This window comes from Oncorhynchus masou, chromosome 27, assembly GCF_036934945.1.
Source record: "Oncorhynchus masou masou isolate Uvic2021 chromosome 27, UVic_Omas_1.1, whole genome shotgun sequence".
Classification (NCBI taxonomy): domain Eukaryota; kingdom Metazoa; phylum Chordata; class Actinopteri; order Salmoniformes; family Salmonidae; genus Oncorhynchus; species Oncorhynchus masou.
Genome location: NC_088238.1, coordinates 20,266,270 through 20,279,487, shown reverse-complemented (window position 1 = coordinate 20,279,487; position 13,218 = coordinate 20,266,270). Strand labels below are relative to the sequence as shown.

At 43.0% G+C, this 13,218-nt stretch overlaps 1 protein-coding gene across 1 annotated transcript; it reads right to left on the bottom strand.

The window, feature by feature from the left end:
* Positions 1-691: 691 nt before the first annotated feature.
* LOC135515748 (plakophilin-2-like) lies at positions 692-13,018 on the bottom strand. Its single transcript, XM_064939455.1, has 13 exons — positions 12,306-13,018; positions 11,837-11,907; positions 9,660-10,312; positions 8,814-8,952; positions 8,353-8,560; positions 7,909-8,086; positions 3,541-3,658; positions 2,584-2,745; positions 2,093-2,269; positions 1,723-1,876; positions 1,365-1,557; positions 982-1,069; positions 692-877 (listed from the first exon to the last, which is right to left on the bottom strand). The coding sequence occupies exons 1-13, from the start codon at positions 12,493-12,495 to the stop codon at positions 821-823; spliced, it is 2,388 nt and encodes a 795-aa protein (XP_064795527.1). The 5' UTR covers positions 12,496-13,018; the 3' UTR covers positions 692-820.
* Positions 13,019-13,218: the final 200 nt, after the last annotated feature.

Sequence of the window (13,218 nt, the reverse complement as noted above, 5' to 3'; positions counted from 1 at the left end):
ATGGTTCAAAAATAAACATATCCAGGTGTTAGAATGGCCAAGTCAAAGTCCAGACCTGAATCCAATCGAGAATCTGTGGAAAGAACTGAAAACTGCTGTTTACAAATGCTCTCCATCCAACCTCACTGAGCTCGAGCTGTTTTGCAAGGAGGAATGGGAAAAAATTTCAGTCTCTCGATGTGCAAAATTGATAGACATACCCCAAGCGACTTACAGCTGTAATCGCAGCAAAAGGTGGCGCTACAAAGTATTAACTTAAGGGGGCTGAATAATTTTGCACGCCCAATTTTTCAACTTTTGATTTGTTAAAAAAGTTTGAAATATCCAATAAATGTCGTTCCACTTCATGATTGTGTCCCACTTGTTGATTCTTAACAAAAAATACAGTTTTATCTTTGTTTGAAGCCTGAAATGTGGCAAAAGGTCGCAAAGTTCAAGGGGGCCGAATACTTTCGCAAGGCACTGTACATCATAATGTTAACCTCATCTTGTCTCCCACTTCTATGCTGAGTCATTTTCTTCCTCAAAATCCTTCCTTCAAATGGAATTCAAGTCATTGCTCATCCTCCATCAGTTTTGTTTTTAATAATTTTTCCCCCCCATTGTAGAGAACTTGGTCTGCTGCCAAGAGCTTGCAGCAATTGTTGTTACTGGAACAGACACACACACAAACTTAACACCTCACACAGTGGAGAAGTCAACACACAAAACAAGTATTTTATAAAGCAGTGAATTGAGTCATCCAAGTCCACACAGAAGAGAAACTACACTATTGTCTCAATCAGCACAATGCTTTGTGATCGTCCACTTAGTCCCGTATTTAATGTACAGCCTTTGATGTCCTGCTGTTGACGAAGTCTGCTTTTCTATATCCAGCCTACCAAATGATGCGAGGAAAAGCAACACAGATTAATTCAAGACTATTGTCACCACACAAAATGTTTCTTATCCTTTGGAGGTTATACTGTGTAGGGGCCTCACCTTCTTATAGGCCCTGTGGAGCTCTGAGTGGCTCCACATGCTGTGTAGTAGGATGCAGGCTGCCTGGCCAGCCCTGGTGGGACCAAACCTAAAGGGACACAAGGTTACTGTCATCGGACATAAAAGGAACAGTATAAAGCAAGGGAAGAGGTTTATAAATAAATTCCCTCCAATCCAACTCACAATGTTCAGGAATATTACAGTGCATTTTAAGCCCATCTACAGTCTTTGCATAGCATCAACCAACAGTGCCACATCGACTGTGCAGTCGGGCATCAGGTTACTACATGCAGTATATCATGATGTGGTTAGTTGACATGTTAAATCCAGGCAATGTAGTCAGCCTGGAACGCAGCCGTGGTCTTCAGAAGCTACCCACTGACCCGTTGTCCTTTGCGCTGATGTTGATGATCTTGGGCAGCGCCCCGTGGTTGACGATGGCCCTGACGTGCTGCGTCTCATCCTGGCTCAGGTTGATGAGGATGTGGCACAGGGACACAGTCACCTCTATAGGCAGGTCTGTGCTCGTGTCCGAGTTGGGTAACATGACCACCAGCTGTGGCAACACCTGTTTGACTACAGAGAGAGTGGAACGCTTCGTGAGAGATTGTTTGATTTTCTACAGTGGTAGGTTTTTATGCTGCTGTGCTTTTACATACACTTACAAGTCCAAAGACAAATACTTTGTGGGACTTAAGTAGGACTAAAACATTGCGGTTGATGAGTCAATTCACAGCTCACCAATGTGAGCGTGAAGCTCTCTGTAGCGTGAGATGTTACATAGCAGGGACACAGCAGTCTTCTTCACAACCATCCCTCCTTCCTGGAGCATCTTCATGGCCTGGAGTAGACCATTCTCCCGCTGTACTATGGTGTGGGCGATGGCCTGGGATACCTGCCCAAACAGAGCCATGAGCCCAACATCACCAACTGACAGTGAATATAGTAATGCATAATATAGTATTCACATCAATGTAATACTTACTATACAGTCAAGTCATGACAACATAATAGATGGTTGTATTGTAGTTATTCCAATCAAACCCATGGGCAAATCAATTCCACACTCCCAGAAGAGTACATAGCCCATATATCTGTGATAAAGCCTTACCAGGCCGTTCCCAGCTGTGATGTTCTGCAGGGCTCCAATGGCAGCCTCCTGGGTGTAGGGACAGATGCTGCGGGCCATAATTGACAGGTACATGCGCACAGTGATGGCGCTCCACAGCCACTCTATCCCACAGGGACTACCCTTCTCCTCCAGCAGAGGGCGCTTTGGTTCAAGACGCTATAGGACCAAAACAACCAGAAAACTTTGAATGAAAGGGCCTCCTGTTAACTCCCAGATACCAGGTTTCACATTCATTTTCAATTAATGTGTATACGGCTTTTAACAATTACATTTGTCAAAGAAAACCGGGCTTAAAGAGTTAGTTCAAAATGTATGCTTTACCACTTAATTAACAAGGCGGCTTATCCATAACATAGGCATTGTCAATTTTCTTTAGTGGTAATAACTTATTTTTAAGCAGATAAACAGGGCATGTCAAGTACATAAGGGAAACAAAGATGATAACAGCCACAGAGGTGATGGGAGCCCACCTGGATGATTTTGGCACTGCGGGAGCCGAAACAGCCGGGGGTCTTGGTCTTTGGAGCCAGGTTGAGTCGAGACTCATGGAGCTCACTGGCGAACTTCTGTGGAAGCTCCATCTCCATCTGGTAGGAGAGGTTATGTAGGATGCACACACAGTTCTCTGTGGACTGTGAAGGAGAGAAGTGGTTCTGTTCAAGGGACTTATGATTTTAAGATCAAATATTCTGCAATGTTTATTGTAAAAAAAATATTTAAACATTTAAAAAATTGGAGAACAGCTGGTTCATGATGTTCTCAATATTTCAACACTAAATGCGAGATTAAGTTGTTCTAGAGACAAATTGATAAAATAGGCAAAAAGTATTTTTTTATTATTAATTTTTTTTTTTTTTACCCCTTTTTCTCCCCAATTTCGTGATATCCAATTGTTGTAGTAGCTACTATCTTGTCTCATCGCTACAACGGGAGAGACGAAGGTTGAAAGTCATGCGTCCTCCGATACACAACCCAACCAGCCGTACTGCTTCTTAACACAGCGCACATCCAACCTGGAAGCCAGCCGCACTAATGTGTCGGAGGGTACACCTGGCAACCTTGGTTAGCGCGCACTGCGCCCGTCCCGCCACAGGAGTCGCTGGTGCGCGATGAGACAAGGACATCCCTACCGACCAAGCCCTCCCTAACCCAGATGACTCTAGGCCAACTGTGCGTCGCCTCACGGAACTCCCGGTCGCTGTCGGGTACGCGAACCCAGAGTCTGATGGCACAACTGGCGCTGCAGTACAGCGCCCTTAACCACTGCGCCACCCGGGAGGCCTGGCAAAAACAGTCTTGTTTCATTTCCCTGTGTCAATCTTTATTCCACCAACAAATGTTTAGTAACGCTCGTAATGAAAAGAAACAAGTGAACATTTTGCACAAAAGCTTAGTAAATGTTACTTTAGTCCTTTACAATGCAGTACCTTGTCATCAGGCTTGTAGTCAGCTATGGTCCCGCGGATGTAGTATACCAGGGAATCAATGAGGTTCTCACACTGTCGCATGGCTTTTCTCCCTTCTGGACCAGTCGAGCTTATGTTTCTGACAACAACAATGACAGGTTGTCATTATCGCCACTAAGCAACAACAAAAGCATTCTTTACATTCTACATTCTAGACATTGTCCAAACTGGCGAAATGTTTGTAGCAGAGAGATATTTGGTGTACTTTAAAAAGCTTTTCTGTTATCTGCAGATAAAGCCATTACAATAGGTCACTGTAATAACATGTCTATGTGTTGAGAGATAGCAACGCGTTTCAAGCACAAAGGAAACGTAAGCAAATGAGCAACATGAGTTAATCTTTCACTTTAATTTCAACCCCTTGTCAATGAGTCAACTGTTCCACTTCCTTTTAGATGAAGTCAAGCAAAAACACATGAGTTGCCTCAATACATGTGACCAAATGGTCATTATTTATTCCTAAAAATTCTGCAGCCTTTTTGTTAACGTCAAGTCAAATACAGTAATATTAGTGATGGCCCAAGGTTATGACTGTGTTGGAGTGTTGTGTGTTTTCGTTTTAAATCAGGCCAAAGACTGAGGAATTCCTCAGAGTTACACAAGTCAATGGTTGCCAGGGCTTGATAGCACCAGCCAATATGGATTGAGGTTTCAATTCTACTTGAGCCACTAAGAGGGAGAAGGATCCATTAATAATTTAGTCCCTGCCTGTTTTCAGTTGTATCGGTTGCTAGGCAAAAGCAAAACACTACTTGTTATACCATGTTGTGTTTGTCAGGTGGTATATCTGTGCCGAACCAAAGGCAGTTAGTTCAACAGGAACACAAGGTATGCAGGATATTGTTTCCAGCGCATTGCTGCTCCATCAAGGAGATGCTGCCAAGGCAGAAGTCATCATGCCTGTTTTGCCAGGTAGAAAGGAGTAACAGGATGACGATGGCCTTTGAGGAACCTCACAGTTCTCACTCATGGCGAGGAGGCTGTCAGAGATAAATATAATCATCTTGACAAAGCTTTGTGAGATGTAACACTGTGGTGAGACGGATTGGGCATGAACCGCCTGGGTCACCGTATAATAATTGGTGCCTTCAGAGAGAGTATTCACACCCCTTCACTCTTTCCACATTTTGTTGCGTTAAAGACAAAATTTAAATTGAATTCAATTGAGATTGTGTCACTGATCTACACACAATACCCAGTAATGTTAAAGTGGAATTATGTTTTTAGCAATGTTAACAAAGAAATTCAAAATGAAAAGCTGAAATGTCTTGAGTCAATAAGTATTCAAACTTTTTAGAGTACAAATATGTGCTTAAGTCACATAATAAAGTAGCATCGACTCACTGTGTGCAATAATATTAACATGATTTTTTAATGACACCTTCTCTGTACCCCACACATACAATAATCTGTATGGTCCCGCAGTTGAACAGAGAATTTTAAAGATGGAACAAAAAAAAGACCAGGAAGGTTGTTTTTTGTTGCCAATGCCTCACGAAGAGGCAGATGGGTAAAAAAAAAAGACATTGAATATCACTTTGAGCGTGTTGAAATTATTAATTACACTTTGGATGGTGTGTCAATACACCCAGTCACTACAAAGATGCAGACACTGTTCCTAACTCAGTTCCCAGAGAGGAAGGAAACCACTCAGTAAAACTGCAAAAAAACAAGGCAAAGAAATGTACTTTTTGTCCTGAATACAAAGCAAATCAAACACAGAGTACCTCTCTTCATATTTTCAAGCATGGTGGTGGCTGCATCATCTTATGGGTATGATTGTCATTTGCAAGGACTGGGGAGTTTTTTTAGGATACATATAAACAGAAGAGCTAAGCATAGGCAAAATCCTAGAGGGAAAACTTGGTTCAGTCAGCTTTCCAACAGACCCAGAGACAAATTCCCCTTTCAGCAGGGAAATTACCTAAAACACAAGGCCAAATATACACTGGAGTTGCTTAAAAGACAATATATGTTCTTGAATGGCCTAGTGGCCTAGTTACAGTTTTGACTTAAATCTACGGCGAGACTAGAAAATGCCTGTCGAGTTATCATCATCAACAACCAATTTGACAGAGCTTGAAGAATTCTCTCATTAATAAGTGGGCAAATATTGTACAATCCAGGTGTGCAAAGCTCTTAAGAGACTTACAGAGAAAGACTCACAGCCAAAGGTGATTCTAACATGTATTGACTCAGGGTGTTGAATACTTATCTAGTCAAGATATACAGTTGAAGTCAGAAGTTCACATACACCTCAGCCAAATACATTTATACTCAGTTCAACAATTCCTGACATTTAATCCAAGTAAAAATTTCCTGTCTTAGGTCAGTTAGGATCACCACTTTACTTTAAGAATGTGAAATGTCAGAAAAATAGTAGAGAGAATGATTTAATTCAGCTTATATTTCTTTCATCACATTCCCAAAGGGTCAGAAGTTTATATACACTCAATTAGTATTTGGTAGCATTGCCTTAAAATTGTTTAACTTGGGTCAAACGTTCCGGGTAGCCTTCCGCAAGCTTCCCACAATAAGTTGGGTGAATTTTGGCCCATTCCTCCTGACAGAGCTTGTGTAACTGAGTCAGGTGTGTAGGCCTCCTTGCTCGCACACGCTTTTTCAGTTCTGCCAACAAATTTTGGCAGGTCAGGGCTGTGTGATGGCCACTCCAATACCTTGACTTTGTTGTCCTTAAGCCATTTTGCCACAATTTTGGAACTATGCTTGGGGTCCAATTGGAAGAACCATTTGCAACCAAGCTTTAACTTCCTGACTGATGTCTTGAAATGTTGCTTCAATATATCCGCAATTTTCCACCCTCATGATGCCATCTATTTTGTGAAGTGCACCAGTCCCTCTTGAAGCAAAGCACCCCCACAACATAATGCTGCCACCCCCGTGCTTCACGGTTGGGACGGTACTCTTCGGCTTGCAAGCCTCCCCCTTTTTTCTCCAAACATAACGATGGTCATTATGGCCAAACAGTTCCATTTTTATTTCATCAGAACAGAGGACATTTCTCCAAAAAGTATTATCTTTGTCCCCATGTGCAGTTGCAAACCATAGTCTGGCTTTTTTAATGGCGGTTTTGGAGCATTGGCTTCTTCCTTGCTGAGCGGCCTTTCAGGTTATGTCGATATAGGACTTGTTTTACTGTGGATATAGATACTGTTATACCCGTTTCCTCAGCATCTTCACAAGGTCATTTGCTGTTGTTCTGGGATTGATTTGCACTTTTCCGCACCAAAGAATGTGTCTCCTTCCTGAGCGGTATGACAGCTACGTGGTCCCATGGTGTTGATACTTGCATACTATTGTTTGTACAGATGAACGTGGTACCTTCAGGCATTTGGAAATTGCTCCCAAGGATGAACCTGACTTGTGGGTGTCTACCATGTTTTTTCTGAGGTCCTGGCTGATTTCATTTGATTTTCCCATGATGTCAAGCAAAGAGGCAATGAGTTTGAAGGTAGGCCTTGAAATACATCCACAGGTACACCTCCAATTGACTCAAATTATGTCAATTAGCCTATCAGAAGCTTCTAAAGCCATGACATAATTTTCTGGAATTTTCCAAGCAGTTTAAAGGCAAAGTCAACTTAGTGTATGCAAACTTCTGACCCACTGGAATTGTGATACAGTGAATTATAAGTGAAATAATCTGTCTGTAAACAATTGTTGGAAAAATAACTTGTGTCATGCAAAGTAGATGTCCTAACCGACTTGCCAAAACTATAGTTTGTTAACAAGAAATTTGTGGAGTGTTTGAAAAACGAGTTTTAATGACTCCAACTTAAGTGAATGTAAACTTCCGACTTCAAATGTATTAATGTTTTATAATGTAATATTATATATTTTTTTTATCTTCCACTGACAGAATATTGTGTAGATTGTTGAATTACATTTTTTTTTAAGACGTCCATTTTAATCCCACTTTAACACGACAAAATGTGGAAAAAGTCAAGGAGTGTGAATACCTTCCGAAGGCACTGTACACCATTTAGCAGAAGCTTTTAACCAATGCGACTTACAGTCATGCATGCATACATTTTACGTACAGATGGACCTGGGAATCGAACCCACTGTGCTGGCTTTGAAAAACGCCACACCCTACCAACTAAGCTACAGATGGCCATCAATCAATAAATTATTTCATGATCATTCCAAACATAAATACTATACCCCTTTCTGCATCCCACTGCCTAGTGTCTATCCCAGGCTGCCCTAAGATGGATCCCTAGAAATACTTGACCACAGATACTACATAGGTCAGTGCCAAACACACAAATGGCCAATAAACGCCTTTGTCCAGACCAGATGACCTACCGGAGGCAGCCAGTGGCGTTGTAAAAGGTGTCTGGGTCAGCCAGCATGGCGTCTTTGGGGTTCTCCCCCTCAGACAGGCCTGAGCAGGGCACCAGCACAGAAGTGGTCAGGATCTCCAGGGCCTCTTTGGAGAGATGTTCCTTCAGCAGGTCATGGGAGGATAGGTTCCACAACAGCCCTGTGGAAAATGTTTCATTCTTAGGTTACTGCTGTGTCATTACCATTTTACCATGTAAGTTCATGTAAATCACATATTCACAAAGCATCTCAGAATAGGAGTGCTGATCTAGGATCAGCCCCCCTCATTCATTATGGTTTAAAAGGATAAACTGATCCTAGATCCACTCTCCTGCTCTGAGGCACTTTGTGAATACGCGGTCTTGTCATTAATAAAGTGCCACGACGATTTCTTTCAGATCTACATGAGCAGGTGTTCAAACTAACCAGTGAGCTGCCGCCGGGTCTCTATGTCGCGACTTCTCCTGAGCAGACGCAGTACAGGGGTCACGCCCTCGTTGTCCTTCACCTCCATCTTGTTCTCGCTGCTCTCGAAGACGACGTTTCGGAGCGCCCCCGCCGCTATGCGCTCCAGCTCCTCGCTGTCGCTCTGCAGCAGTTTGATCAGCTTGGGTATACCGTGGAGGTAGAACACCTAGGGACAGACAGGCAGAGATCTTCATCTACCCTTGTTCATATGAAGAATGAGCTCAACATGAACTTTCATGCAAATCGCCCACATAATCTCAATAGAAATTGAAGGGAAAATACCCATACCAACCCAATTATTTGAAAATGGCACATACTGTATTATCAACATCAGCTATATTGTAGGCCTACACCCCGGAAAGCCTTTAACCTTAATTGAGCAGGCAAGTCAACAGTAGTAGAGATGGGCCCCAGCTCACCATCTTCTTAGCGTCAGCACTGTTGAAACATTGGTTTTGAATAAAGCTGGCAGCAGTGATCTGCATCTCCTCATTCTCTTGGCCCAGCAGGTTCACTGCCCTCTCCAATGTCAGCTCAGGCACCTTGCTCTCTGGCTTCCTGTGTATGGGAGAGAGCATTGAAGAGGAACTTCCTGTCATTGACAAACACACACACACTCACTTTATCAATCCCAAATTCTGATTAATCCAATTTCTCATCCTCACAACACTTTCCATTATATACACCCATTACGAAATCTGGGTAAATCATTGGCCTGAAACAACAGAGAAGCAACTGAACCACCAATAATTCTCTGGAAGACTCTTTTACAATAGCTTTAGTGCCAGCCGAGATAAGCCACTGAAATCTGGAACCAACAGGATCCTGAACAGCTTCTACCCCTAAGTCATAAAACTGCTAAATAGCTAGTTACAGTTAACCAAATAGCTACCTAGACTGCATTGACCCTTTTTGCTGCTGTTGATTATCTATCCTGTTTATTATCTATCCTAGTCACTTTATTCCTAGTTATGCAGTATGTACATATCTACCTCAATTAACTTGTACCCTTGCAAATCAATTCGGTACTGGTACCTCGAGCAAGTTATCCTTACTCACTGTGCATTTATTATTACTTGTTATTACTTTTCTATTATTTCTCTATTTTCTCTCTGCATTGTAGGGAAGGGCCCGTAAGTAAGCATTTCACTGTTAGTCTACACCTGTTGTTTACGACATAACATTTGATTTGAGATGTTGAGAACTAAATTAATTGCCAGATCTAATCATCTTCAGGTTTGTATGGAACGCATAAGCCGTCTTACACCACAGTGACTTCCTTCACGTCTGTCTGCTGGATCTCTGGCTCCGCCGCCGCCCTCATCTGGCCCATGTCCACCTCCATGCTGACCAGTGAGGCTGGGTACGAAGGAGGCCATTTTGCTCCCACATGCCCCTGGCTCTCCTTCCCCACCTGGCCCAGCCAGGCCAGGCCCTCTGTTCTCTGGGTAGCATTGAATGACCCGTAACCTGTTTGTCTCCTCGCCCCCTTTTGAACCTCCATCAGGTAGGGGCTGTTGTCGGTGCGAATCGCAGGGCTGCTGCACAGGAATGAGTGGTCTGCAGAGAGGGGCTGGGGCCCTCGAGTCTGTCTGAGGGACTGTCCCCAGTGGTAGTTGCCGCCGTTAGCTATGGCGTGTGTCCTTGTGCTACGGGCCATTTCTGAATGGGCATAACGCCGCATCAAGTCTGTCCCATACGACCGCTCCTCTGAAGTCCCAATCATGGGCGGCTGGCTAGGGCCGGGGAGGGTGTAGGTTCCGAAACGGCGTGACCCGTAGGCCAGACGGGAGCGAGGTAACTCGGGGCTGGTGACTGGGGTCAAATCCACCCTCTTAGACGGACTTCTTCTAGTCTCCTTCAAAGACGACAGGCTGCTGAAGTCCCTGCCTCCAATCTGGCCAAAAGATGAGTGTGTCTACATGGAAAGATGAAAAGCAGAAGTTCCCCCGTTTCAGAAGGCTCACAACTGAATCAACCATCAAGACATTTCTGGTAATAATGCTAAAACATCTGTGTAAAGCTGTTGCATATAATTGGACACAGTCTTGATGACTCAAAGCAACACAAAAGGTTTAGGGAAAAATATCCTACAAAAGGCTCTCTCTGATGTCTGAATAACCACTGTTCTGTTTGTATTGTTGCATCATCCTGTATTGTGTGTTTTAAAGCCACACCTTACACGGAACCCAAACCGGCTGTGCGCGTGCGACATCGTGCATACATTTATTTTGTACCCCCACACCAAACTTGATCACGACACGCAGGTTAAAATATCAAAACATACTCTGAACCAATTACATTAATTTGGGGACAGGTCAAAAAGCATTAAACATTTATGGCAATTTAGCTAGCTAGCTTGCACTTGCTAGCTAATTTGTCCTATTTAGCTAGCTTGCTGTTGCTAGCTAATTTGTCCAGGGATATAAAACATTGAGTTGTTGTTTTACCTGAAATGCACAAGGTCCTCTACTCCGACAATTAATTCACACATAAAACGGTCAACTGAATCGTTTCTAGTCAATCCTCCTCCTTCTAGGCTTTTTCTTCTCTTGAATTTATATTGCGATTGGCAACTTTCATAAATTAGGTGCATTACCACCACTGACCTCATTCGTCCTTCAGTCACCCACGTGGGTATAACCAATGAGGAGATGGCACGTGGGTACCTGCTTCTATAAACCAATGAGGAGATGGGAGAGGCAGGACTTGCAGCACGATCTGCGTCAGAAATAGAACTGACTTCTATTTTAGCCCTTGGCAACACAGATGCTCGTTGGCGCGCGCGAGCAGTGTGGGTGTAATAACTGAATAATATAGATTTCTGAATTTATTTTGCAACACGAGCGGTGTAGTCAGCCTGTAAGGTTTCCTTTAGGAATCTTGAAGATATTATTCAATAAAACAGCAGTTCAATTCAAATTGTCTATGCGAGATGATAGAATTTCAGTGTTTGGTTGAACAGACAGAGGGGCGATAAATATGTCAAGTGTGCCAGGAGGAAAGGCTTTATTTGTCACATTTTTGAGATGGGTATCTAACACGCTCTGCCCTATGGGCTTGGGGCTTACAATAGCTGCACATCCCTGAGACTATCCAATTTGTTTTTATTCAAACCATATGGGCAGTACATTCAAAACCAATGCAGCCTACAGTTTATTTTAGGGGCAAATAGAAATCTCATTTCCCTGTTGTTTATTGTGAAGTTTAACACCTCAGTGACACACTAAATATGGAATTCAAGTAAAAAATATTTTTTTTAAACACTTCACATATCCTCCAGACACATTGCACTTGACTGCCATGCAGGGTGAAGTCCCTTGCTCCGGAGTTGAATCACGTAGCTGTTATTTCTAACATTCAGGCTCTCTGATTAACTTTAGGGAGGCTAAAGCACCTGTGACTGTGGATAGTGGGTTGTGTATTATAGGACAGGCCTTACCTTCATGTTAGACCAGGTTCCATCTCTGGAACCGGTGATAATTGATGGCTTTCTGGATAGATGAAGACTACCTGAAAGATACACCACATGTGTTCTGAAGGCCCATGCCATCGCACCAATTCCCTAATTACCATATGGACACATGCCCTCTCCTATTGGAAAGGTAAATGGAGAGGACCGCAAATACAGTAGGCTAGAGGAGATTGTAATCATGTTAGAAGACGATTATATTCAAGCATCATGACAAATACAATGTAACTAAGAATTTGACACAAATGACTAAGCCTGCATATGTCCATTCGGTTGCATCTGGTTTCGACCCGTCCTGTATTTCCTGGAAGACTATGTCTAAACAGCCCCCCCTCCTCGCACCTTCAAATTCCCTTGTCGATTTCAATAGGCTAATCTTTACAGACCTTGTTTATTCGTGCAGACTCAATGAAAAACACATTGTAAACTACTATTTTACCATTGGACGTTGTCTTTTTGCCCTTACGAGCAAGCGTGAGCTGCACTTGTTGCTGAACACGAAAACTCCGGTCGGTTGAATGAGTCTTTGTATTATCCTCTGGTGGTAATGCCAAACTCGTGTCATCTGCGTCGATTGTGAATGAGTCTAGCGCAGGTAAAACTGACTTCATAAATGGCGGCGCCTCCATGATTCCGTAGCTCTCCAAAAGTGTAATTCCATAAAATAGCCCGCAGATTCATAAAAAGTGTCACTATCGTCCTTTCCCGATCCGTTCATACACAGTGACTCGGTGTTTCCGAACAGTGAAGTATTCGAGTGAGTCCGTTCCGGTGCAAGCGACAGTTGAATTCATTGCCACTGGGGTGTGGTCTATACAGTCGACACCTGTAATATCATTTTACAAATAAGGAAGGCGAGGACACGCTGCGAAGAATGCCCAAAATATGATCGTTGATAGCCTACAAGGCCAATTCACTGGCAAATAGCTACCCTTGTAGATCCGGGATGGGCAACTGGCGCCCTCCACATTATAGCCCCGCGGATGTCTCCCACAACCACTTTTTTAAGGAACTGTCAGGGTCTCAATTTACTGTTGATAGTTGGACTAGTACAATACACAAGTTGCTATTTCGAAATTTGGTTGTGCATCAGCAGTTTTTCTCTCATGTCAGTTACTGACTGTCCCTCAGTTAGTTAATGTCAGCAAAACCTTTTTATATTGGTTAGTTAGTCTAGCGCGCAGCTATCTAATCATGGTCGAATTATGACACGCCCCCATTGATCATCAGGTATCATATAAAATCTTCAAACATGTCTCCACCCTATGGCGAAATGTAAAAACATTGCAGGAAATTGTCTGTAAAACTGTAAATGTTTCTCTCTGCCCAACCTGGTCTCAGAGCATTTTGTA

Excerpts from the sequence above, each read along its gene's own strand:
- LOC135515748 (XM_064939455.1), bottom strand. The coding sequence starts at position 12,495 with ATGGAGGCGCCGCCATTTATGAAGTCAGTTTTACCTGCGCTAGACTCA. Across the intron at positions 8,561-8,813 it reads GTGCTGACGCTAAGAAGATG|GTGTTCTACCTCCACGGTAT; the intron begins GTGAGCTGGGGC and ends GTCTGTCCCTAG. Across the intron at positions 1,558-1,722 it reads AGAGCTTCACGCTCACATTG|TCAAACAGGTGTTGCCACAG; the intron begins GTGAGCTGTGAA and ends CTCTCTCTGTAG.